The sequence below is a fragment of the Ceratotherium simum genome, chromosome 8 (assembly GCF_057802395.1).
Source record: "Ceratotherium simum simum isolate JZ-2026a chromosome 8, ASM5780239v1, whole genome shotgun sequence".
NCBI lineage: Eukaryota > Metazoa > Chordata > Mammalia > Perissodactyla > Rhinocerotidae > Ceratotherium > Ceratotherium simum.
The window spans coordinates 1,852,687-1,879,095 of record NC_141907.1 but is presented as its reverse complement, the minus strand read 5'-3'; the positions used below and the strand labels follow the sequence as shown (position 1 = coordinate 1,879,095).

The following is a 26,409-nucleotide window of genomic DNA, read 5'->3' as shown; positions in this document are numbered from 1 at the left end:
ACCAGAAGTGTGCCAAACACACAGCATGCAGCGTTTGAACGTCTCCAACAGATGGTTGGCCTCTAAAGGTTAGCACTGTTGTTTGCTTCAGCCCTAGGCACCCAATACATGAGCCTTTTCTCTCTGGGGAGCACTCAACAGGCATGAAGAACAACAGGGAGGCACAGGGCAAATTCTGCCATCACCTGTTATCAGGAATCCCAAACCCACTCCCCTTTTCTGCTTCCCCGGCATTGCTCACTTGGGACCCTAACTGGCACACCATACACCCCTGGGCCCCCACTCTCACGCGGAGGGCAAATCCTGTGTCTGGGTGCTGGGGGCAGGGCTGCACTGCCAAATTCCCAGGTCAACCAGAGTCCACGCTGCTCAGAGCTCCTCTCCTGTGCTGGTGTCACCCAAACTGAGCAGACAACCCCACAGCCAACCTCGCTTCTTAGGGTTGAGGTTAAGATTCTGCTTGATTATGGATTCCAGGGCCTGGACTTGTGGTTCTGCTCCAAGAATGGCCTCTCACCCACTGGCTTCTGGGTCGGTAGCCAGACAAGCAACTTTCCCACACATACACCAATGCAAAATACACTCACTAACCGTGAGGCAGACAGGAATCACACACCTTGGACAAAAGGCGGGGGGGGGACGACGACAACTGATCCCAAAGCACAAATGAATGCATGAAAAAGATATCTGCTTCAAATTAATGGTTTTATTTTCATCTGTAACACTAGCAGAGGAGTCCAAAACAGACTGACGTACATGGATATAGTTTAAATGTAACAAAGAAAGATCTGAACTATGTACATTGAGGAAAGGAAAGGGATTGTTTTCATATCAACCTTTTCCTATTTTGCAGTTTTTGAATAGAAACTAAACATTTTTTCCTAATTTAATTTAGTATGAAGGAATATAACTTTTATGATCAACCATTTGTCCTCAAGCATAAAACTTAAGAGATTTTGGCTGCATGGTCATCTTGGCTCCTGAAGTCTGGGTATCGTCAGAAACAAAACAGTGTTTCCATGAAGCCCAAAAGGAACTTAATGGCAATGATGTCCAATCAAAAGGCAGACTCACTGCACATCACACTGATGAGAACTGATGTCCTGCCCTCCTCAACTCCAAGTAGAAAATTATTACTTTCATTCAAACTAACTGGAAGTGAGCCAAACAGTTAAAAAGTCAAAATGAAGAATAAAATGATTTTCTTTTCACATAGAGGAGGAACACTCCTTCAGCCCCGTTTAAAGTGAATTCTGTGCCGAGTCCCTGCTCCTTCAGAAGGGTAAGCTGAAGGTCAGTTATTGCTAGCAAAGCCAGAGGAGGCCCCTTTTCCACTTTGAAGATGTTTCACATGAAAAGGCTGTTGGTTTGGCTTTGAAGCCCTCTGGAGAAAGAGTTGGAGGCAGGCTGGCACTGCAAGGCCTCTCCCCTACTAGCCACCCCCAAGCCCTGTGCTGTTAGGGGCAGCTCGCACCACCTTGTCACCCCCTTGAGGATCCGCAGCTCTCACACACCTGTGGAGTTGAGCAGAGAGTGTTATCTGGGCCCCTTGGGAAGGAGAGGGTACCAGACTTTGCCAACCAAAACCTACAGAGCAGTCAAAAGCCCAAAAGATCAAAGCCCAAACGGCCAGAAGAGCAGCTTCTGAAACGAATGTCAATTGGATGGGGTGGATGAAGAAGTCAAGGCAGTGTCCAGCCAGAGTCAGGTGGGCTGAGCTCTTGGAAACACAGGACAGCTGTAACTTGGGCAACAGCATGGACATCGACGGCTGATAAGGCCACAATTACTGCCACCACCTCCCAGTATCTATGCTTGAGCAGACATTAGGCAGTGGGAACTGAGGACCAGAGGACATGTGGCAAACACAGGATGGATTTTATCAGAAAAGAGAGAGGACACCTGACCATGTGCCTGCCCTCTTTACCTTGCAAGGCCTGTGCCAGGTAAACTCTGGGGCATGGGTGAAGTTCCTGAGAACAGGTGGTCAACAGGACGGGGTGGGCCAGGCACTGCTCCACAGGCAACATGAGGCCTCTGAGGGAACACTGACAGTGCTACATCCCCTGGGCTGCTGAAGAGGAGGCAAAGAACGGGCTTTATTGCACATTTCGTTCTTAGGAAATAGGGGATTGCCCTGCAGAGGTTCTCTTGATCTGCAGAAAATCCCTGCACATCAATGCTAAGGTGCAGGTGGAATCACAGGTGACCTCTGACTCTTAAAGGAAGAAAAAAAGTCCAGTGGTTGCTCTTTCTGGGGCTGTGCTTACACCTGGGATCCTCAGGCCAGATGGACCATGTCTGGCTTGGTCACTGGGGTGGGCAGACGCCTGGAACGAGGTAGCACGCCCGGGAGAGCTGGGCGGACCTGCTCCGCTCTCTGGCCAGGGCCAGCCCCTCGATGACACTGCCAATAGGAAGCAGGGGCAAACTTTCCAAATGGGGAAAACTTCTTGGCAAACGTGCAGGTTCCAGAGAGGCTGGAACCACAGTTCTCAATTCCAATGTGCCTGACTCCCTCTCTCCTACCCTGGAACTGGAGCACCCAGAGGAGCAGAGATGTAGGCCCCGGCCTGGGAGGGCCCTGGCCCCAGCTCCACACCATCATACTGGAGGTAACGAAAGGATCCAAGAGGGGGTTGGAAACAAAGGAGCAGATTACATATCAGATGTTGGTTTTGAAGACAGTCTTTGAGCTCAGGAAATTGGAGGCAGCTAACCTATGTAAGGCTGCATGGAGAACCCAGGCAGGCTGTTTGTCTGTCCATCCATCTCTCCTAAGCAGCTCTTAACACTTCATATATAAATGGGGTGGTATCGTTTGTGGTTGATCTTTTTTCTGCAAGTTGGGCAAGTGCTAGCATTCTTAAGGGAATCACGGAGGCACTGGCTACAGAAGACGTGGCCACATTCTGTAGAAACAATGAGACGTCCATTCTGCACAATCTAGAAAATATAAAAAGGAACAGCCTTCATGTTTGCCCTTGTCCCAGAGCAGCAGTGCCCAGAGAATCCCACTCCCGCCCATCTACAAGATGATGAGTGGGAAGGAATGCAGGGCCAGGGGGCTGCAGCAGGAAAAGCAGGGAGATGGTCTGGAGAACCAACAATATCTGCTCTGCGGTCTCAGTCAGGCAAGAATGTGTGGTGTCTCTGAAGCTAAAAGGACAGGCAGGAGCCAATCTCCCAGCAAGCGACAGTTGGAGGGACCCAAGGTACCCAAACCTGCAGGCCTAGTGAGGTCCAGGGCTGCTGCTGGGCAGATGGCAGGACAGTGCCAGAGGGCTCAGGGGCCACAGTTCCCCTGCTTAGGCCAGGATGGGGAACACACAGGGCTGACCAACTTGCACAGGGAACATGGGCCCGAGTTGAAGGCTGCACGGCCCAAGGAGAAGTTGGCACATTCTCCCTTCATGCACAAATGTGAGACAAGCCATATGCCAGCCCAGATGTGACTGCAGGATGGAGTTGTCAAATCCCACCTAATGAGAAGATTCTCTCTCATCTAATTCTCTCACTGAAGCAGTCTGGAAACCAGGAGCAGGGAAGACACAGCAGGGTTTGCTTACCTCCGAGTACCCGTCCATGCAGATCGGACAACTGACAGTACCAGAGGGCCTAAAATCACAGTGCTTCATGTCAGTTCCTCAGCAAACTCAAACATTCAATCACTCACTCTAAGCAGCTTCATATAAGCAGCCCATATTCCCTAGAAGAGCCTCCTCTGACTCTGCCTTAGCACAGGCACCCAGGAAACTTATAGGAAGTCACTGCCCCAAGGGGGTATGGTGGGGCAGGCTATGAGAATGGGGAGGAGAGCGATGAGAACAAGAGAAGATGCAGACAGCCTGAGCCACCCTGTCCTCCCCCATCCCTGGCCTACACTCCCTCAGAGCCCCTCTTCCAGCCTCTCTGTCTGGGCCAGGGATGCGCCAGCACCCCTTAAGCATTCCTATTGCAGGAGGCTGGGGGCCACTGGGTCTGTTCTTCACATTAGGTGGTGGGGTGTGCCACCAGCCCGGGGCTATTCACACCCACCCTGCCAGTGCCTGGCACACGTTGGTCACGGTGGGAACGCCTAAGCCCAGCTCTCGATCCAGCCCCACCTGGATCCATCTGCAGGGCAGATCTTGGACAAGCCCTTCTCAAGCCGAGGGCTCACAGCACTTGCTGAAGGTCCAGTTTTAATACGTTGCCCCTTGCCCCACCTCTCCACTGAGAAATGGAGAAGGGGGAAGATGACCCCCACTCCAGGGCGCCAACGGTGTCCCATATTGCTAGAGGCTTCCTGTGAGGGAGCTTGTCCCCAGTATGGTGGCAGCAGGGCAGTGGGCAGGCTGATACCTGAGTCCTGTAGCTGCCTCTTCCTTGGTGTTTCTTGGAGTGTGGGTGGTCACATACACGTCTCTGTCCCTGGACAGCTCCTCGTCATCACTGCTCACCACACAGCTGTCAGCATGGTCCTGGCGCAGCCTCCTCACATTCCTCCTTGGCCGCCTCCTTTCTAAGGTGTGAGTCCATGTTCAGGGCAGGGGCCTCCCAGTAGACCACCCTCACCACCTTCCTTCCCGTCTGGGAAAGGCCAGTCTCAGACCCCAGAGAGGAACGGCTAGCCACCATGCCCAGCCACACCCCAGAAGGTCCTGCCCAGCTCCGCAGAGGCTACCCTCCTGTCTTCCCAGGAGAAGCCCCCATCCCAGCCATGAAGAAGTGCCTGAGCTGTGGGGGCAGTCTAAGGTAGTCAGCTTTCTCCAAAATCCAGTGGGACTGTAGCTCAGCGCCAGGGGTGAAGTCTCCTCAGCAGGCGCAGAGGACTGACTGCAGGTCTGACCCGGCATTACCACAGGTGTCTTCCCGCCTGGCGTCCCCGCATCTACGGCTCTGGCAATGCCTGCAGCTGCAACCCTCACCCGTGTCAGCTCTCCATCCAAACCCAACAACAAAGGAGAGGAAACCACTCACCGTCAACAATCTTTTAAAAAGGAGAAAAACAGAAAATGACAATCAGTTTGACATAAAATATTCTGTATTTTTTAAAACTCTTAAATGATAAAATTGAGCATTTCTTGTTTCAAATGCAAAGTCCTCAAGGGACCAGCCAAGCCCTGCACAGTACGGGGCAGGTGCAGGGAGAGCGCCCTGCCTCCGCCCAGCACCAGGTCTGCACACCTCTCCTCTCCAGTCAGGCTCGTCCCAGGCGCCTCCGCCTCCCAGCAGCTGATGCGCTGTGCTTCAGCCCCCGAGATATTCAGTGAGTCTCTGGGAGCTGCTGGCTTTGTGACCTGGGGAAGTTACTTACCCTCTGGGAGCTGCCAACTTCCTCTTCTGAAAAACAGGCACCAGTGCCCACAGCTCACCACGGTGTTGTGAGGACTAAACTAGACAACGACTACACCACGGGGCACCAGGGACACGGAGTCCACGACTAGCTCCATGTGCTCTCCTTGTCCCACATGGCCAACAACAGAATCTTACTCCATGTAGGCTATTCCCAAAGATGGAGACTTTATCGGGAGGAGGGTTTGCAGTGCTTAATACATTATTAAAAATAATTAACCAAACAAAAATAGGCCATGCAAGGACTAATAGAGCTGCACACACCAAGTACTGAGATCAATTCAATTATGTTCTTGAGGCCTCCAAAGAAGTTAATGAGAACCTGACAAGCCCATTGCCTGACTACTCAGAACTCACAGACTAATTCTGCTACAGTAGTTTCAAACCAGGTGACTTACACTCTGCTACCGAGTTACTACCTGTTTGTCTATGCTATCACCAACAGCACACCCTTTCCCTTTTGCTCATCATGTGTGACCAATTACTTCAGGAAAGCTCTCTTGATTGCTGTTGAAAGCCCTGCGGCCCACCTCTCCTTGGCTGACACCCATGGCGGGGGTGGCATGGGGGCTGCCCCCTTCAGGCACATTGACCTGCCCTGCAGAGACAGGAAGCTTTAATTCTCTATTCCGACTCCCTTGCAGTGGGGTTTCTGGACATGAACTAAGTTCCCTCAATGAGGCATACTTATGCTATTTGGAGGGCAGGAGGGTGGAGGCCGATTTCAGCTGCTGTCGGTGTTGCTGCCAGCAGACACAGCTGGGGGTATCGAGCCACAGTCATGGCAGAGGCTGCAATGTCCTAAGCCCAGGACCCTCCTCCCTGACAAGGGGCCGTGGTAGTTTTTCCTTGAAACCAGAGAGATCAGTGCATGTGGTGGCTCCCACCTCCCACTCTTCTGCTTGAGGCAGAGGTAGCAGCTCCCACAGCGGGTCAAAGCTGACATGTCTGGAGTTACTCATAGAGACCTGCTCCTCCAACCTTTTCAACACCATGAAGCAACTCCTCGCATGTATTAAAATCCATTTCTGCTTCAGAACAATTAGAGTGGATTCAGTTTTCCAACCTGAACTCTGACGGATACAGACGGCCATCCCAGGAAGGAAGAAGGTCTGATCATAAAGATCTTCACTTTGCAGATGAGAACATAACCCACACATGGAGCTACTGAAGGCCCTCCCCCTCCCCCCCCAGAAGAGAGTGACTCTGAAATTGGGGGACAGTCAACCTTATCATCAGGACCATATTTACTGGAAGAAAAGCTTGGGCTGTCCATATGAAATCTAGAAAAGAGGAGCTCTGAATTTGGCTGGGATCAGAAAGAAATTCTGCTGTGGGCAGGGGTGACCCTAGGTATTCAGAGCTCCAACACTGCCTTCACCTCCATTTGTCAAGGCACACCACTGATTAGATGTGGATACATGTGGAAGGAGTATGACACTGCTGGCTCCCCAGCAACCAATGTACGGGGACTGGGTCTCCACAGGCTCTTGTGAGTCAGACCCAGCTCACCTCTGGGAAGTGTCAAACTCAGGGCCAGACCTGAACACGGAGGCCCCAGGGAGGTGCATATGCTCCCTAGTCCCAAGGCCCTGGATGTATGCTGCTGGCACATGGCAGGTGCTCCATACGTAACTACTGCACAAATGAATGCGTGGTGGCCAGAGCACCTCCCTCCCTGGTGGTGACTTTGTCCCGTTCTTCAACAGAAAAACAGCTCAGAGATGAGGCTTCTTGCCCAAAGGGCAGAGAAGAAGGGCGTCACAGCTTGGCCTCCCAGCTCCATACCATTCCCACGCCTCCACGCCACCCCCTGCTGATGGACATGAGACACTATCACTGGCGTTCCCTCCACCAGCAACTGAGCTACGTCAAATTCTGGAATCCCCACAGCTGTCTGCAAGTGCTCTGGAATGTCCCTCCTCATGGCTGTAACCCTGCAGATAGCTCAGTGCTTGCCGGGCACAGAGACAGCAGCAGAGGCAAGAGCATCAGGGCATCAGAAATGTCAACTGCAGGAGGACACAGGTGGAAGTAGGAACAACACAAGCTGTGGAGCCTCTCACGTGGCTGAGAGGCCTTTAAAAGAAATAAAATACTGGGCCGGCCCAGTGGCGCAAGCGGTTAAGTGCTCGTGCTCTGCTCTGGCGGCCCGGGGTTTGCTGGTTCGGATCCCGGGCGTGCACCGACGCACGGTTTGTCAAGCCGTGCTGTGGCAGCGTCCCATATAAAGTAGAGGAAGATGGGCATGGATGTTAGCCCAGGCCCAGTCTTCCTCAGCAAAAAATGAGGAAGATTGGCAGATGTTAGCACAGGGCTGATCTTCCTCACAAAAAAAAAAAAAAAAAAAAGAACCAAATCAAAACCACAATTCACCAGGCCCCTGGTCTGAACAGCCGAGTTAGTACTATGGCACGCTGGCCCCAGATCAGACCCACACGATCCACTTCACCTTTAGTCTGGCTTCTATTTTTTGACTACGGAACAAGCCACAGGTCAGAGCATTTAGAAAAAAGTGGAGACATCTGGGGAATGTGCCTGCCCACAGCAGGCACACCTGGCGCTGCTTGCTCTCACACCTGCGCACATTGACTCCAGGTTGGTCACCCAAAGCCCCCTTTGAGTTTCTGAAGCACAGGTGAGCCGCAGAACATGTGCAAGTGCAGACAGCCACGTCAGAGGCTCCTGGTCAGGGGAGGAGGGCAAGCTCTTCCTCTACTAATGGACAAAATGCCTGGCATTCCAGGTAGCTCCCAGGACTGCAGCAACATGCTGGGGTGAAAGAACGGGACAGAACCTAGTGGGAGGAATCACTGGAGTCCTCTGCACATAAGCTGACCCCTGGCATTTCTAAGAATGCTCACCCCGCCGAGAGCTCAGAGAGCCGCTCCACATTGTTCCACTGGAAAAAAGAGCCATCTCCAACCACGGTGCCCACAACAGGCTACTCTTTAGATCCAGCACTTGCACACATAATACTATTACTGTAGCGTTGGCAGGAGTACCAGGAAGACTGGTGCTGTCATTAATGTTCTCCTCAAGTAGGTAATCCATGTCAGATTCCATGCACAGCTGCTTCCCCAAGTCTTGGACATGATGTCTGAGCTCTTCCTTCTTCATATATAACTACGTTGGTTCACTCAATCTAACAGTCACTGTGTGCCCCTCGTGCCCTTTACTACTCCCAGAGACGGACAGGGCTCTGTCCCCGTCTGCCAGGGAGCTGCAACCAAGCAGACCCTTTCAATAGTCTCATAAATGAAAAGCCAGGCATAGTATAGAGTATAACACAAATAGCATGATTCATTAGAACACTATGAAAACAGACCAAAACAAAGATTCCAGGAAAACCAGCCTGACTTTAAAAGAAACAATCTTTCGAAATTCAATGAGGGAAAATAGTCCAAGCAAATACATTTTCAATAACCTCCCCCTTAAAGACTCAGTTTCTTAAAGATAGGAACGAGTCCCTTTTCTATCAGTGCATCATTTCTAGCCAGAGCAGAGACTAGTATACTGCAAATGCTCATGAAAAGCGGCCTGAAGTTTTTTTTTTGGTGAGGAAGATCAGGCCTGAGCCAACATCCATGCTAATCCTCCTCTTTTTGCTGAGGAAGACCGGCTCTGAGCTAACATCTATTGCCAATCCTCCTCCTTTTTTTGTCCCCAAAGCTCCAGTAGATAGTTGTACGTCATAGTTGCACACCCTTCTAGTTGCTGTATGTGGGACGCCACCTCAGCATGGCCGGACAAGAGGTGCGTCGGTGCGTGCCTGGGATCCGCCCAGGATCCGAACCCAGGCCGCCAGTAGCGGAGCGTGCACACTTAACTGCTAAGCCACGGGGCCGGCCCGAGCCTGAAATTTTTAACGCACCTATTAAACCAGGTCAGAAGCAGAAGGATGGAAAACACAGAGATTTCCAATAAATGGCAGGCTGGTATTTCCATCAATTTTCCCACTGAAAACAACCAAAAACAAGATAAAACATACGTACTTTAAGAGGTATCAAAAAAACCCTTATCCAGGGATTGGCCCCACAGCTTAGCGGTTAAGTGCGCACGCTCTGCTACTGGCAGCCTGGGTTTGGATCCTGGGCGCGCACTGACACACCTCCTGTCCGGCCATGCTGAGGCGGCGTCCCACATACAGCAACTAGAAGGATGTGCAGCTGTGACATACAACCATCTACTGGGGCTTTGGGGAAAAAAAGGAGGAGGATTGGCAATGGATGTTAGCTCAGAGCCGGTCTTCCTCAGCAAAAAGAGGAGGATTGGCATGGATGTTGGCTAGGGCTGATCTTCCTCGGGAAGAAAAAAGAAAAAAAACAAAAAACCCTATCTGATCAAAAGTGAAGGGAATACAATAATCCAAAGGAAAAAAGCACAGAAGATTCTTGAAAAATTAAAGCCTACTTTCCAAAGCCTGACAGAGAAATCAAAGCCCAGGCAGGAGCTGTGGGGCAGGTTATCCAGTGAAGGCCAGCCACCCTGTGCAGGCCAGGCTTAAAGGAAGTCTCAGAAAACATCAAAGAACTGACACACAGAACGTATTTTCTGACCAATAATGCAAAGAATCAGTATCAAAAAAAAATTAGAAAGCCAACATAGGTTTGGAAGAAATACAAATTTGATAAATGTGTTGAATTGAATGTAAAACACCAATAACAAACCTATACAATAAGAAAATATAATCCTAAATGCATTTATTAGAAATGATAAAAATCAGTAAGTCAGAAAAAGAGCAAAATAAATAAAGAAAGAAATAATCAATAAATGAAAACAAACTGAGAAGAGAAAGGATCCACAAAGCTAAAAGCTGGTTCTTTGAAAGATCTCATAAAGCTTTGGTGATACTAATTTAAAAAGATAGAGAACACAAATAACCAATGTCAGAAATGAAAAAGGAAACATCACTACAGATTCCACAGAACATAAAGCATTACGAACAAATCTATGCCAATAAAAGTGAAAATTTTAGATGAAATCTACAAATTCCTAAAAATTGTAATTACCAAAACTCATTAAAACTCTAGGTTAGGTACCTTCACTGTAGAGTTCTACCAAATATTCAAGGAAGAAATAATTCCAATCTTACAAAATCTTCTGGAGAATAGAAAAAAAGGGTACCCAACTTATTTACAAAGATACCAATACTCTGATACCAAAACCCTATAAGGAACGTGTACAAAAGAAAAATTACAGATCAACCAATCCTACTCATAAAAATACATGCAAAAATCATATATATTAGCAAACTGAATCTAGCAATACATAAACAGATGTCACAACTACAATGTTTAATTGGTTTAAGACTAAAAACCAATCTAATTCTCCACTTCAACATATGAAAGGGGAAAAGTTATCATTAGATGGAATTGTTAAAATTCAGCATTGATTCACAATGAAACTTGTAGCCAAACAGGAGATAGAGAGGAATTTCTTCAATTTGATAAAGGGTATAAACAAACCAAAAAAACCCCCCCATGGCAGAGGTCTTATTTATTGGTGACACTTTGAAAGGATTCTTTCAGATCTGGAATGAGACAAGAGTATTTGTGACTGTCACCATTTTTATTCAGCTAGTGCTGAATTTTTTAGCAAGTGCATTAAGGCAAGAAAAAAATGAAATAGAAAAGAACCAAAACTTGTTCCTTGTACACAGAAATCCAAAAGATACACAGATTGAGAATTGCTAGATTAAAAAAAGAAAAATCAATAGATAAAATCAATTGTATTTCTTTATATTGGCAAATAATAAAAACAAAAAAGAAAATGAAACTTTAAAATACTTTTTTTTTTTTGTGATGAAGATCAGCCCTCTGCTAACATCTGCCAAGCCTCCTCTTTTTTTTTGCTGAGGAAGACTGGCCCTGGGCTAACATCCATGCCCATCTTCCTCCACTTCGTATGGGACGCCGCCACAGCATGGCTTGCCAAGTAGCGCGTCGGTGCAGGCCTGGGGTCCGAACCTGCGAACCCCCGGCTGCCACAGCGGAGCGCGCGCACTTAACCGCTTGCGCCATCAGGCCGGCCCCTAAAATACTATTTTTAATAGCATCTTAAAATACTATATACCTAGGAACAAATCTAACAAAAGACTTGCAAAACCACTACAGGGAACATTATAAAATTTTATGAGAGGCCTTAAAGACCCCCATTCTCAAACAATAGACAAAAGTCAATTCATGTGGATTACAGACCTAAATGTGAAAGGCAAAACAGTAAAACTTTTATTTACTTTTTTGTGAGGAAGATCAGCCCTGAGTTAACATTCATGCCAATCCTCCTCTTTCTTTGCTGAGGAAGAGTGGCCCTGGGCTAACATCCGTGCCTATGGGACGCTGCCACAGCATGGCCTGACAAGTGGTGCATCGGTGCACGCCCAGGATCCGAACCCAGACTGCCATCAACGGAGCGCACGCACTTAACCGCTACTCCACGGGGCCGGCCCAAAACGGTAAAACTTTTGGAATACAGAAACTTATTTTTACTATATAGCATTTTCTTCAACAAAGTGATAAATTAAATTGTATTAAGAACATCTGCACATAAACCAAAAAGAGAAAAGCCAAGCCTCTGAGTAGAAGATACAAAGCAAACCTAATGGCAGACTTATATTTAAAACTTATAAAGAATGCCTAAAACAACAGGACAAGGCAGAAAACCAAATGGAAAAATGAGTAGGAGAAAAGATTCACTATTAAAAAAAAAAAAAAGACAGAGATTGCTTTGTTCTAGTTCCATTTCTTAAGCTATTTTAAAAGCTGTATGTACAATATGTGGGTAAAAAAACAAAAACAAAAAAAGCTTCAAACAGGCACTTCCAAAAGAGAAAAATGAACCACCTATAAAGATAAAAAGGTGTTCAATCCCAACAGTAATCAGGAAAATACTAAAACCACAATGCGATACCACTAGGCAACCATTAGACCCGCTAAAAGTCAAGTGGTGGTACAACCTCTTTGGAAAACAGTTTGGCATTAATCTAGTAAAAATCAAAGATATACATACCCTGAGACTCAGCAGTGATGGCCTTTTTTGGATATGCAATGCCAAAAATAAAAGTTAATTTTGAGGAAAAGTATCGAAGCAGAGATGTACAAAGTCTTATTGCATCTTATAGCATTTTTTATTTCTCCTAATTCACTGGGGGCTTTGGATTCCTTGGTGAGCTGGAAAAACAGAGTCCGTGTAAAGGTTCTCATCTGTTCTTAAAAAGGTTCACCAAAGTTCTGAAGCCGTCCCTGGATCCTCGTACGCAGGAACTCCTGTCTTAAGGATACAGAGCTACTCCTGGGCGGGGCTCAAGTGGGGTACACTTAGCCTGTTCCCACAGTTTCTGGTGGAACTGGTAAGAACACATCAGTTTGGGAATGGATACAGTCATCCATTTCACACTCTCCTGCAGGCAAGGCCTGAGGTCACCCTGAACTGTAATTCATCTAATAGATGCACCTTGTCCTCAGTTAATACTGTTAGGTTTTCCAAGTAGATCTGCATAGGGGGTGAGTTTTTCAGCCTCAGGTGTATTTCTCACTGTAAATTTAAAAACTGGCATTTGGATTTATTAAAATGAACAACAACAAAAAGTGGAGAATGATTAGAATAAGAAGTACTATTAAGTCCAAAAACAATTATAGTCATTCGTCCGTCGCTTAACAATGGGGATATGTTCTGAGAAACGCATCATTAGGTGATTTCGTCGTTGTGCGAACATCATGGAGTGCCCTTACACAAACCTGGATGGTATAGCCCACTACACACCTAGGCTATAGGATATAGCCTATTGCTCCTGGGCTACAAACCTGTACAGCAGGTTACTGTACTGAATACTATAGGCGACTGTAACACAATAGTAAGTATTTGTGTATCTCAACATATCTAAACATACAAAAGGTACAGTAAAAATACAGTATAAAAGAAAAAAACGGTACACCTGTATAGGGCACTTACCATGCATGAATGGAACTTGCAGGACTGGGAGTTGCTCTGGGTGAGTCAGTGAGTGAGTGGTGAGTGAATGTGAAGGCCTAGGACATCAGTGGACACTACTATAGACTTTATAACACTGAACACTTAGGCTACATAAGATTTATTAAAAAATATTTTTCTTTCTTCAATAATAAATTAACCTTAGCTTATTGTAACTTTACAAACTTTAAAATTTTTTTTAACTTTCTGACTCTTATAACAACACTTTTCTTAAAACACATACTGTACAGCTGTACAAAAATATTTTCTTTATATTCTTACTCTGTAAGCTTTTTACTATTTAAAAAAATTTTTTTTACCTTTCAAATTTTTTCGTTAAAAACTAAGACAAACACACACTTTAGCCTAGGCCTATACAGGGTGAGGATCATCAATATCACTGCCTTCCATGTTGACATCTTGTCCCACTGGAAGGTCTCCAGGGGCAATAACAGGCATGGAGCTGTCATTTCCTCCGATAATGATACCTTCTTTTGAAATACCTCCTGAAGGACCTGCCTGAGGCTCTTCTTGAGGAGGTGTCACTCTTTGCAGAAATATGTCCATGGTAGTTTGCTTGGTTTGTTTCTTTTTTTCATCATAGATTTGCTTGTAAGCAGATAATGCACCATGAACATTCCTCTCTATTACTGCAAACCTTTCAGTATTGGGGTCCATGTCTTCAAACTTTTTAAGGAGCTTGTTGAGGTCTGTAAAAGCTTCTGCTAAACCCTTCACTGTGAATTTTCTTGGGGGTTCTTCTTTTTCTTCTCCTGCAGTTTCTTTTTCTCTTACCTCTTCTTCAGCTATGTATTTCTGTTCCAGTTCCAACAACTCCTCTTTAGTCAATTCCTTAGGGACCACCTCTAGAGTCTCCAAAAATTCTTCACCTGCCTTTACATCAGCACTCGCAGACTCACCACTCATTTTCATATTATGTAATGAATAACGATTTTTGAATCGTTTAAACCACCCAGAGCTAGCAGTAAATTCAACGTCGTAGTCGGGTCCAGCCTTTTCCTTCAACATTGCAAACAAACTTTTTGCTTTGGCCGTAATCATCATGGTGCTTAGAGGGATACGCTTCTGTATCTGGTCCTCAATCCAGGCCATCAGAAGTTTCTCCATGTCTGATATAGGTCCTTCTCGAATTTTTGTTAGTCTTGTTGCCTTCAGTGAAGCAGATCCTTTAATAGCTTCCATCACTTTGTTCTTGTTCTTCAAGATCGTAGCTACGGTGGAATGGGACATGCCTGACTGGCGAGCAATAACCATCACTGATTTTCCACCTTCGTAGTCCTTAATCACTTTTAATTTCGTTTCAAGGTCGATCACTCGACGTGGCCTCTTACTGGCAACATTAGCAGTGGATTTTGGACGCTTAGGGGCCATAATGAACAAAACAACATGAGATTAAATCAAGCACAAGAGAAAATGATGCAAACAAGAGACACGGTAAGCACAAGATGTATGAGGCTGCTGCTGGCGTAACATGGCATACTGTTTTATAGTTAACTTTTTTTTTTAAAACAGAAACAATACACTCTAAAACAATGATAAAAAGTATAGTACAGTAAATACATAAACTAGTAACAGTCATTTATTATCATTATGTACTGTACATAATTGTATATGTTACACTTTTATATGACTGACAGTGCAGGAGACTGTTTACACCAGCATCACCACAAACATGCAAGTAATGTGCTGCGCTACGACGCTACGACGGCTATGAAGTCACTAGGCAACAGGAATTTTTCAGCTCCATTATAATCTTACGGGATCACCTTCACATATGCGGTCTGTTGCCCAAAATGTTATTATGCGGCGCATATAACTGTATTTTATGGCTGGAAACACTGAGGCCACGGTAAGGTAAGTCCTCTGACCAAATTGACCAGTACATCTGGGACCAGAACCCAGGATTCCTGCCTCCCAAGCCAGTCTCCCCTTTACCTATCTGCCTGCCTCTGGCTGTCCACCCACTCCCATGACAGCTCCCCCAACTCCAACATTCCTGTCCCTGTGTCTCCCGATGACGTTCCACACCTGGGGAAACAGGAAGAAGGTAGGAAAGCTAGGGAAGAAGCCCCTGTAGCAAGAGCAGCCTAGTCATCAAAACAAAACCAAGGTGTGGAAGGGACATCGTGATGTCAGTTTGTCACCCAACAGAAGCCAATCATAGTCTCCTCGAGGGTAGGAAGTGAGGTCTTGCGAGCAGAATCCTGGCTATCTCTCCAGGGCCTGGCACACTGTAGGGGGACACTGAGGATTGGAGAAAATAAGGACTTGACACTCCTTTTAAGTGTTAATCAGCAACTGGGATGCAGGCTGTAGCCAAGGTACCAAATTAAGCTATCTTTCCACACTCGCACAGGGACCAGCAGCAAAGCTGCCTGCATATATGTACCTCAGAAAACACATTCATCAGACCCTAGCAGGGAACACTTGCGCCTAAACCCACTCCGACTTAGAAAGTTCCAACTGATCTCCAGGGAAACTACCAGCTCCTATTTGGGAGTCAATGTTCCCCCGAGCATTCCTCCATGATCTCTGAGGGCAGTTTAATAGCTCGGCCTTTCCTTTGAGATGTGGTGGGGGGCTGGGGGTGTGCATGAGAGGATGGACACAGACACACAACAGGACAGCCCAGTGTTTTCAAACCAAGACCAGAGTCTAAATCTCTAAATCTGTCAAGACAGTCTCATCTTTGCCCTTTTCCTCTTTTAAAGAAGTCCTGAAGCTTCTCAGTGCAACTCTATTCTGAAATTCTAAGCAGTCAGGATAACCCCAGACCAGTGGGCCCCAAGGCCAATGGAAGACTCAGCTACTAGCAACTCTGACTTGCCCCACTGTACCACAGTCCTCAGCAGCACCTGCCTCCCACTTGCCCAACACTGTCAAATGTCATCACCTCCACTCCACAAACTGCACACTATAACAAAATGCGCTCAAGAGGCATCCTCGAGAGAGGGAAACGCTCCCTTAGGATGCAGGTCCATGGGCTGACCAGACTCCCAGACCCACGCACAGGTGTGCACCCCCTGCACCGTGGAGCAGGTCTGCCAGAACAATTTCTCAGCTTGTCCTCTGACCAGACCAGGTCTCCTTCCTTGAGGGCCACAGACTGGGCATGTGCACTCCCTGCCAGAGTCCATAATTAGGGCCATGGGAAAGGGGCACAAGCAGCCTCCCAGGCTCCAGGCTCCATCCTCCCTAGAGTCACAGCACAACCAAGGCATCAGGTGGCAATGCAGGGTACCTGCAACCTCCAAGGCAGCTGCTCCTGGAACTCAATAGATTTCCCACTGGTCGTGCTGAACAAATATTCCCGTTCCTACCAGCTATGAAGGTGTAAACTCACATCTACTGGGCACCACCCTAGGTGCCAGGCACTCAAATACAGGATCTCTTTTAATCCTCACAATACCCTATTGACATGGATGGCATATCCCCAGTTTACAGACAATGTGAACGAGGCTAAGTAACTTGCCCAAGGTCACACAGCTGATATAAAGTGTAGAATCAGAGACTAAAGAGAGATGGCCTCAGAGTTCTCCTCAGATGGCTTTTGTGCCAGCTGTGGAAAGGTCAGGGTCACACAGATTTACTGTCCACAGGCAACAAAGGCACAACAAATGATTTTCCTGAAACTTTTCCCATCTTGGGCTCCAGTCACCGAATGCATGAGTTTCTTCGGCACAAGTCGTAACTTATGACCAAGGCCTTCAGACGTCAGTGCTGGCCAGGGACCCAAAGTCAAGGAAGTGCCAACTCTCACGCTCCAACACTTACCACGACAGAGTCATTGTGAGTCAAGTCGACAACCACAGGCTCTAAAGATTCACAGGTGAGGTCCACTATTTCGTCACCAGCTTCAAAACAAAGCATTTTAACAGCATTAGGAGGAAAGTAAGTGCATACTGCTCCAAGCTTCATTAATATGATTACAAAGAAACTTAAACCCCTGAAGTACAGAATGCAAAGAGCATTAAGACCAATCTCTTTTTCAGGGGTAACGGCCAATGAATGCCCTTTCAGAATTTTTCTGTGAGTGGCGGTGTACGGTTTTTACAAATAGACCACGGTGGGGGGGGGGGGGGGGGAGGCGGGGCTTCTGTGCACGTGGCACACCTCTATCCCTGTGGCCTCACACTGCTACACGGCTAGGCCTCCATGCCCCCACCTGCTCCTTCACAGAGCAGAGGCAGCGACTCACCTGGGGCTGGTGGCAGGGGCATCTGAGGAAGGAATGAGGCATGCTCGGCTCAAGGCCTTTCTCTTTGGGATGGACCCACCTGAAATCTTTGCCCCCCACCAGGAGAAGCTGGCGGCTGCCACTCGCCCACAGACCTCAAGTCACGCTTAGCTCTGCACCTTCATCAGTTACATTTTAGTTTCCATTTAGGTCTCAAGTGCTTCCCAACTTGCTCTGTAGCTTGCCTTTGAGCTCTAGGGTATATTGCAGTGTCTACATGAACACAAAAGGATGTGTGCCAAACAGTTATGGGCACTTAAGTCTGGCAGGTGGGAATGCAGGGCAGAGTACAATTTCTACTTAGATAAACTGAAAAAAGATTTACAATCATTTTTGCTTCTATTATTATTATTAATAACTATGAGGGTAGGATTTTTAGAAACAGTATTTGTTTAATATTTGTTTGGGGAAAGTGACATGTAATACATTTAGTATATTCAAACTTGTTTTATTTTATTGTATTAAAAGTTTCACAGGAATAAAAACCACAATATCTCAGAGATGTTCAATGTAATTTATACAATATAACTTAATTATTTTAAAGAAATGAGGAACAATACTCCAGCAGGCAGCTTGTGCATAAGGCCCTGCTTACAGGGGTAAGGCTGCCTGTAGGATGAGAAATGTTGCATCAGAAAGCAATCAGATCTTTCCCACGCCTGAGATCCTGAGCCCTTCAGGAGACTGCTTGTGTGTTCAGTGTCCCAACCAAGAAGCCTCCTGCACCAGCCTCTCCTGAAGGATGGCAGAATTCGGACACCAAGGAGAGCAGGCCAGGGTCTCAGCCTCCAGGCTTTTAGGAATTCACGGTTAGAAGTGAAACTGAGAGACCACAGAGACAACAGTGAGAACTTCACTACTCTGAAGGGCCCATGACATATATCTCAGACAAGCTGCTTCTCTTTAGGAAGATGGTGCTAAGGCCGAGAGCAAGCTGCTTCTCTTTAAATGTCAGCTTTTGGGCATCATAGTAATAAGAACAATCTCAATATATGCAGAGCAAAGGGACTCAATTCAGGCCATTTGTCACCTCCCTGAGCAGGCAGAAGGGGAAAAATCCAGTCTGGCTTCTGCCTATACCAAACTCCCTCCAACACACGCACTCTGTCAACAAGTTTGCCTTCTTGGGCAATTTTTTATCTTAATGAAAAAGAGAAGAGGAAAGTTATGTAGTTCAAAAGGCCAAGCAAATTGGACACACAATTTCAAATAGAAAAGGTGAGCCCAGGGCAGTCTCCCCTCCCCTGCTGGGCATTCCCAGAAGGCTGAATGGTAACGTACCAGTAAGTGTTATCCGCCAAGCATGCACTGTTGTAAGTGTTTTACGCTATTGACTTATTTCAGCCTTATGACAACTCTATGTAGCAAGTTACTAGTATTATCCCCCATTTCAGATGAGGAAACTGAGGCTCAGACAGGTTGCGTAACTTGCACAAGGCCCCCTGGCTAACAGAAGGAAGTGCTGGGGAGACAACTCTATGTAGCAGATTACTAGTATTATCCCCCATTTCAGATGAGGAAACTGACGCTCAGACAGGCTGCGTAACTTGCACAAGGCCCCCTGGCTGACAGAAGGCAGTGCTGGGGATCAACGGGCTCCAGCATGTGTGCTCACCCACACCTATGCACACTGCACCACCCCAACATCCCATGGTCACAGTGTCCCTGGCGATCTTACTGCTTTCCACGAGTTCTATGGGTTCTGCTTCCAAGGCCATCTCAGGGGTGGAGGCTGCTTCCCGAGTTCGCTTCTGGGCTTGTCTAGAATTTACTGTCCCGCCACGACGCTTTCTCTGAGGGTATCCAGGGGAAAAGAAAAAGTTACACGAGCTCCTGACTGATATGATTTCAGCAAGAAAAATAAAAAAGCTGACATGGGAATAGTTCAACTCATTAAGTAGAGGAGGCCAGTGAGCAGACCTAAGGTAGTGTCCTTTCAAAACCTGAGTTTCTAGAACACTAAATGTTTAGAGAGAAATCACCCAAAACATACAGTGAATACAAATTTTATAAAGCAAAACTTTATTATACCAAACTATGGGTCTGTCAAAAGTACAAGACACACAACTCTATAGAAGAGTCTGATCTAGGCCGGGATTTGGCTGGAAACCCCTTCTTTTAACCAGAAGTTACAGACCTATCTTCCTTGGATTTGTGTTTGGCCTCATTTGAGCCCTGTTTGTTTGTCAGACCAAAGACCTTCAGTTTCTATCCACCGTGGAAAGCGGGTCTGTCTTTGGGAAATCTAGCCTAACTTTTTAGGATACTATCAAGTGTGGTTTACTCCCTAACGATCACCCTCCCACAGCTCAAAGAACCAAAAACTTTTACAGCCTGTGCCCAGTAGCTGCCTGAGAGCCATGCTTTCTGGAAGGCTCAGGCTCTCAACCAGCCCATCTGCAGCCCAGACTCTCTGAACCAGCCTTTCTTCCTTCCACATCCTTGAGCTGCTGCATTATCAATATGATCCAGCATTTCTGACCTGGTTGGCCCTGAAAGACAAGGTGAGAACGTGCCCCCCGCAGCCTTCCTCAAGAGAGACAGAACCTCCCAACTGAGGCTGTCACCTTGCTGTTCCCACCCTGTACGCCCCAACTAATCCTGGCTCCCTATGTGTCTGTGCTCCTTCTTCCCTCTGCCCTGTCCTGCTTCTCACTGGATGACCTAAGTCTAAACCTCCTCACCATACTAGTCTCGAAGAGCTGTCCTGAGGATTAGACGACATAATGCATGTAAAGTGCTGAACGCAGACACAAGATGCTGTTACTACCCTAACTCCTTACTAGGCCTTCTGCCCCTGGTAACTCTGGAAGAACTAGACAATATCGGTGAGATGTGCACAAGACCCAAGAGCACCCAGCACCTGGCTCAATCCTCCCTAAGCAAGAGAGGAGCCTGATTCTATATCAAATGGCAGCTCGAGGAGTTTTGGAAACGGAGCTGGATTTAGTAACTTCTCAGGGATCTTATGGAGCCAGGGAACCATCCCGAGGAGAGCCCAATGGCAAGTGACAGCAGTAGTTCAAAACTCTCCAGGGAGGAGCTGCTCTGTCCCTAGAGGCAGCTGACACTCCAGCCTCAGTTGAGTCCTCCACCCCAGGTTTATGGATTTCCCTAGCAGCCACCACATTACTTGGGGCTCCTTAACTTTTACCCCATTCTCTCTCGTTATTGTATCTTCCTTCCTCTGAAAAGGATCAAATCTTTCTTAGCAGACACTTCTTAACAAAACCCTTCATGCCCCACCACAGCTACCTGCGTGGTTTCTGGTCTCCGCTGAGGGAGGCAAGCAGCAGGTGAAGGCCAGGTGTTGGACCCTGAACACCCCATCACGGACACTGCCGTAATGCCCACCACTCCCAACCCCCACAGCAATCTTCTTTCTTGGCTGCTCTTTCGGCCCCTCCATGCCTTTAACCTGGCCTTCTTCCCAGCCTGGATTACCTGTCCCATCCCTCCTTCACTTGGCCAATTCTTAGCTTTCAGGAACCTACTCAAATGTCACCTCCATTATGAGGACATCCCTCATCCTCCCAAGAGGCCTCCTGTACTGCTACTCCACCTCCTCCTCCACCTGCACTCCCTAAGGGCAGGGAGGAGCTGACTGTGAGCTCTGGGCCAGGCTCAAGAAACCCCAGGATATCTGCAGACTCTTCTCTCTGCCCTCCTATTATTTGTCATGGCTCTCCTCCTTTTTACTAGCAGAGCCCTCAGAGGTTCACAGCTTTCAGTTAAAACTCACCACCCAACCACTACTACCTAAGTGATTTACACCATCCTGAGGAAATTTTAACCAACTTCTTCACACACTCTCATAAAAGGCTACATTGCTCTGTCTGGCCAGATCCTGCCTGGGCAGAGCATGGGCTTCAGAGGTGAGGTGCCCAGGCTCCGGCCATCTGACATCTGTTTCCTTACAGGTGAGCTGCACTGGCAATCTGTCTTTTCAAAGGGCAGGTCCAGGGAAACAAAGGCCCTTTTGTGTACGATTATCAACAGTGGGCCTGGAGCACAGTTGGGGCTGGGAGTGGTCAGGAAAAGGGTGGGGGAGGGGGCCAGTGAACAGAATCTACAGCATTTCTATAACTGTTCACCCTGGGAGCTGTTTGTTTAGCCTCATCCTGCCTCCTCATCTTCCCAACACCATTCACAGCACCTTTGGAACCTGGAAAGAGAATATGCGACTGATTCACATCTGGTCCACCTGATGTGAATTCACTATCTCAGAAAATAGCTGTTTTGAGTTTACATCATATGAGCAGTTGTTAGTAGGGAGTAAAATGGGGGAGACCTCCAGGCAATCTTCTCTGGAGCTCAAGGGGCTCCAGGTGACATCTGGGTTACAGCAATCCAGAGCTGCCTCTGCAGTCTGATAAAAGCTCTAAACAGCAGTTACAATGACTTACCAACTTTGGTCACTGAATGTAAGAAAACTCTCACGAAGGATTATTACCACTATGCTCACACTGGACCAAGAGCTATACAGGGAGAAGAAATAGAAAGGAAAATGGGAAATTGGCCTGTAAACGATTAAATAAATCAGAGCCCTAATATTTCTAGGACATTGATAGCTGCTCTGGAAGTATAAAATTTCAAAACTTCTCAGCCTTCTGTCTTCAGGGCACCACCCAAGACACTGGACTTACTCTAGACAAGAAAGCTGGTGTAACTACCGGAAGGTCCCATACACACTCCTTCAAGAACTAGGGTTACTAAGAAGCACCTTTATGGTACTCTCACTAATGTGCCACAAGGAATAAGGTAGTTGCTTAGCCTTGAAAAAAATAATAAAATTCATGAGCTGATAAAACTCACCGTACTCATTGTGCTTTCTGGCTCCAACCTAAGAGAAGGAAGTGACCTACACCAAGGTTTGCAGGGAAGTCAAATGTCGTCAACTGCTCATGCCCACTGGTTACTCATCCTCTGGCTAGCACAGGAATTTGTAGTCCAAGAGATTTCCAGTATCCAATCCCTGAAAAACAAAGGTATCAAGTTGGTAAATGCTGCCACCTGCATCATCAACAACAAAGTTAAAGCGCGGACCGGTCCTTTCTGTCAGCTGCATGCTTTGGTGACCACTTTATGCAATTTATGTCCTTAATCCCACATTCTGCTTAGGAAGTAAGCATTTTTGTAGAATACCGAACTAAATGACCCCAAAGCCTGCGACTGGAACCATTATGCCACCTCCTGCCCTCCTTTCTGGCTGCTGAAACCCTGGCATAGCACTATGCTAGCGGCTAGGAAAAGACAAGAGAATCAGAACTACCACCCATGACCTCACCAACTTCTCACAACCAGGAATGGACAGGGCCAGAGCAGAGCCCAGAGCCTCCGGCTCTTCCCACGACTTCACTGTCACCCTCTGGAGGAGCTCATAATTGAACTGAGGAGACGAGAGCCTCAGTTCGCCCTGTGTGCTCAGCTGACATTTCTGTCAGTGGCACCAGGTGAGTGGAGAAGAGGCAAGAAACTGTGGATCAGGAAGCTGAGCAGGAGGTTCCAGGAAGGGCAGAGAAAGCAGCAGCTGCAGAGGCTGGTGGAGAAGGAGAAGCCCTTGGATTTCATTCAGGGCCCACTGGGAGGTCGCGGCTAACCACAGTAAATTCAGTGTCGGGGCTGCAGTGGGTAAGGAAGCAAATGAGGAGCAAAAACATGGAGCCAGGAGTCAGCGTGTAATCAGTGTAGAAGGGGCAAAGACGGGTTTCTAGTGGGGCAAACCCTGAGCTCAGGGCAAGGCTGAGGGACCAAGGGAAAGTCGACAGGGACAGTGGTTCTCAAACTTGAGCCTGCACCAGGCTCAACTGAAGGGCTTGTTAAACCAGAGTTTATGATTCAGCAGGTACGGGACAGGGCTCAAAATTTTGCATTTCTAACAAGTTCCCAGGCAATGCTGATGGTGCAGCTCCAGAGGCCATACCATGGGAACCACTGGACTAGGACAATGGCCTTGGAGCTGAAGAGGAGATGTATTTGAGAGGCATCAAGGCAGCAGAGCTGACAGGACCACTGTCAATTCTATCTTTCTTTTCATCTCCAGTGCTGTTACCTTCTCCTAACACATCTCCCACCTCCAGGTACCACTCAACCCTTCTGCCGACCCATCTTTTAAGACATAACTGACCATGGCAGCCTTTACCTGGTTCCCCATCAAGCCCTAACTCCTAAGCATGACCTGTGGAGGCCAAGTGGCCTTCCAGTTAGAGCACATCTCCAGGGCTGGTCAGCTTGGACTGGAGTCAGATGCCTCCAAACAACCACTTGTGACCTTCAGCGAGGCACTGAACTTCTCTGTGCCCCATTTCCTTACCTATAAAACAGGACAGCATCTCCTCAACGGGTGTGTGAGGATTACAGGAGTTAATACCAAGAACACCTGGAATAGTGCTGCAAAGGCCCAAGGACTGTGGGCTGACATCACTGACTGTTCCTCTAATACCAGCCTTGCAGTCTCTCCAAATGCACTGCCCACTGCACAGCTCCACCTCTAAAATGCTGTGTAACGCTGTACCCAATCCAGCTTTAAAAGGAACAGGCATGTCTCCTCCCCTCTCATTCACTTATCAGTATGGCGCTTGCCCTGGGAATACAGCAATGAATAAACAAAGCCACCAGCTCCAAGTCCAGAGGAGGGAGAAGGGGGTGGAGGGGGTTGCTGGCAGGCAGCTCAGGTGCCGTAACAGATATAAGAGCTAGGTGTGAAAGAGTGACAGAAACACAGGAGGACAAGGAGAGGCCAAAGAAGGCTTCTCAGGAGAAGGCCCTTTAAAGGGACTGCTCAGCCAGCTGAGCCTTTCTCCAGCACTTGGTGGTCTGCATCCGTGCATGCCTGCTCCCCTGGCACCTCATTATCCGCTCTGACCCTAAGTGTTTTGGGGGATAACCTCTTCAATGTGTCACTCTATGGTAGACGGCATGGCATCTCCTGATAGCCCTCAGGCGAGCCCATACCAGGGGGCCACAGGTGCTATCACTCAATAACGGCACAAATGTTTTCTAAGGCAATATCTCACCCAGTGAGCCTTCAACGCAGATGGGCATTCAAGGCAGAGGTTCTGGCCAGGAAGAAAACAGTCCACCTGGTTTGAACAGAAGGGGGAGGTGCCCCAACAGTTCCTTAGGACTCACAAAACCAGATCACACGACAGGCCCAGATCTACCACACTTCCTGGATTCTAACACGTACATTTATGTTTCTGATCCCAAGAAGTGTCTTATATTTGGTGTATACCCATGATATAGTTTTTTTGGGGAAAAATTATCTGCCTCAATGGTGTGCCTCAGAATTGAGAAGAATCTGATCAAAACGTCACGGACAGAAGAGGGACAGATCTGTCTGTTGAGCAAAGGGAAATAATCTAACGCACAGACCTTGGTTGTTCCATAAGCCTCTTGCCTCCTACTTGGTTAATTTTTAGGCTTTCAAACATGGTTGTTAAAGCTGTGTCCTATGACTATCCCGGAGGTGCCTGTGTTCCTCAGCCTGCACAACCCCCCTGCTCTCTGAAACCATCCTCCTGCAACCCTGCAGCTCCAGCGAGACCACTGCTGCTTCCGCAGAGCTTCCTCATTCTCCATGCCCTTCCACGCCCAAAGCCAATCCAGCAATTCGTTCCAAATTGTTTTTTCCTTTTGGGGATAGCAAGGGTCAGGACACAGGAAGTTGGAAGGCTAGCCTTAGGGAAATCTACAAAGAGGTTGGATTTCACCAGAGAATGGAGGTGGGAAGAAAAGGGAATTCCCAGCAGACCAGTGCGGGAAGGCTGAAGTGCAGCGTGTGGACGGGAGGCTCAGGATCATGGGAAAGGTAGCCCTCACCAACTACCAAGGATTCTGGATCATGCAGGTGATAGAGGCCACCAACAACAGCTGAAACTTAGAGATTACTTCCACTCTGCACAAGGCATTGTGCTTTCCAGACACCAGCTCCTGTAACCCCACCTATCACCCAATAAGGAGGCAGGTACTATTATGGTCACCATTTCACACGCAAGGAAGCTGAGGATGATCAAGGATTAAGCAATTTGCCCAAAGTCCACAACCCGTAAACATCAGAGCCTGGACTTAAACGGGGCAGTCTAACACCAGAACCCACACTCTTAAATAAAATAAATACTATGCCAGAATCAGATGTATTAATTCTACAAACAATTTGGATAATAGATGATGTTTTCCACGTTTCTCAAATTTAGTATGTCCAGGAAGAAACATACCAGCACGCTATCTCAGTAAATGGCCCCACTCTCCTCTAGTTTCCAAGGCTAACCCTGCAGTCATTTCAGCACGCCCTCACTTGGTGTAAGTGTTAAAAGGGCAGGGCTCCACCCACTTTGTGCCTAGCTAATCCCCTGCATAAAGGAGATGGTCATGTTTTCTGAAGAAATAAATGCCTTGGGGGTGAGAGTGGGGTAGTTACTGGCATCTCTGCCACTAAGAAAAGAAGACCTGGGGTACTGCATGGCACTGAAAATGGTCAGGAAGGCCAGGGATTCCTAAAGCTTTGAGAGGAGGGTAAGGAAGAAACAACTCATGCCAAGATATCTAGCTGGTTGCTCTGCAGGAGTGACGCCATAAAACTGAAATAGGGAAGGCAAAAACAAACAGGTGTTGAAGGTAGACAGTTTTAGTTTTAGAAATGCTGGATGTGGGATATCCAGGTAGAAAGGTCCACAGGCAGCTGAAAAACTCAGAACTGGGTGGAGGTAAAGATTTGAGAATCTGTGTGAAAATTTGGGGAGTCAGAGAAAGAGGAGGCTGTAAAGAGAATAAAAAGTCAGAAACAAAGCTTGCAAGAACCTGGCGATAACAGACAAAAGAAGGCGTTTCAAAGAGGAAGCAGC

At 47.4% G+C, this 26,409-nt stretch overlaps 1 protein-coding gene across 4 annotated transcripts in view; it reads right to left on the bottom strand.

Moving 5' to 3' along the window:
- Nucleotides 1-686: 686 nt before the first annotated feature.
- The window catches only part of RNF4 (ring finger protein 4), a 35,327-nt gene continuing 9,604 nt past the window's right edge, over nt 687-26,409 (bottom strand). Inside the window, exons 2-8 of one of the 4 annotated variants that reach the window (XM_004432226.3) lie at nt 22,382-22,541; nt 19,245-19,359; nt 17,104-17,183; nt 4,963-4,972; nt 4,345-4,504; nt 3,570-3,618; nt 687-2,946 (exon numbers count right to left, since the gene is read on the bottom strand). In XM_004432226.3, the coding sequence (XP_004432283.1) occupies nt 2,797-2,946; nt 3,570-3,618; nt 4,345-4,504; nt 4,963-4,972; nt 17,104-17,183; nt 19,245-19,359; nt 22,382-22,390 (573 nt within the window). In that variant the 5' untranslated portion in view covers nt 22,391-22,541 and the 3' untranslated portion in view covers nt 687-2,796. Of the gene's footprint in view, nt 2,947-3,569; nt 3,619-4,344; nt 4,973-9,038; nt 14,689-17,103; nt 17,184-19,244; nt 19,360-21,972; nt 22,045-22,381; nt 22,542-26,409 lie in introns of those variants that run through there. The other 3 variants (XR_015553047.1, XR_015553046.1, XM_087434812.1) reach the window with 3 other exon arrangements.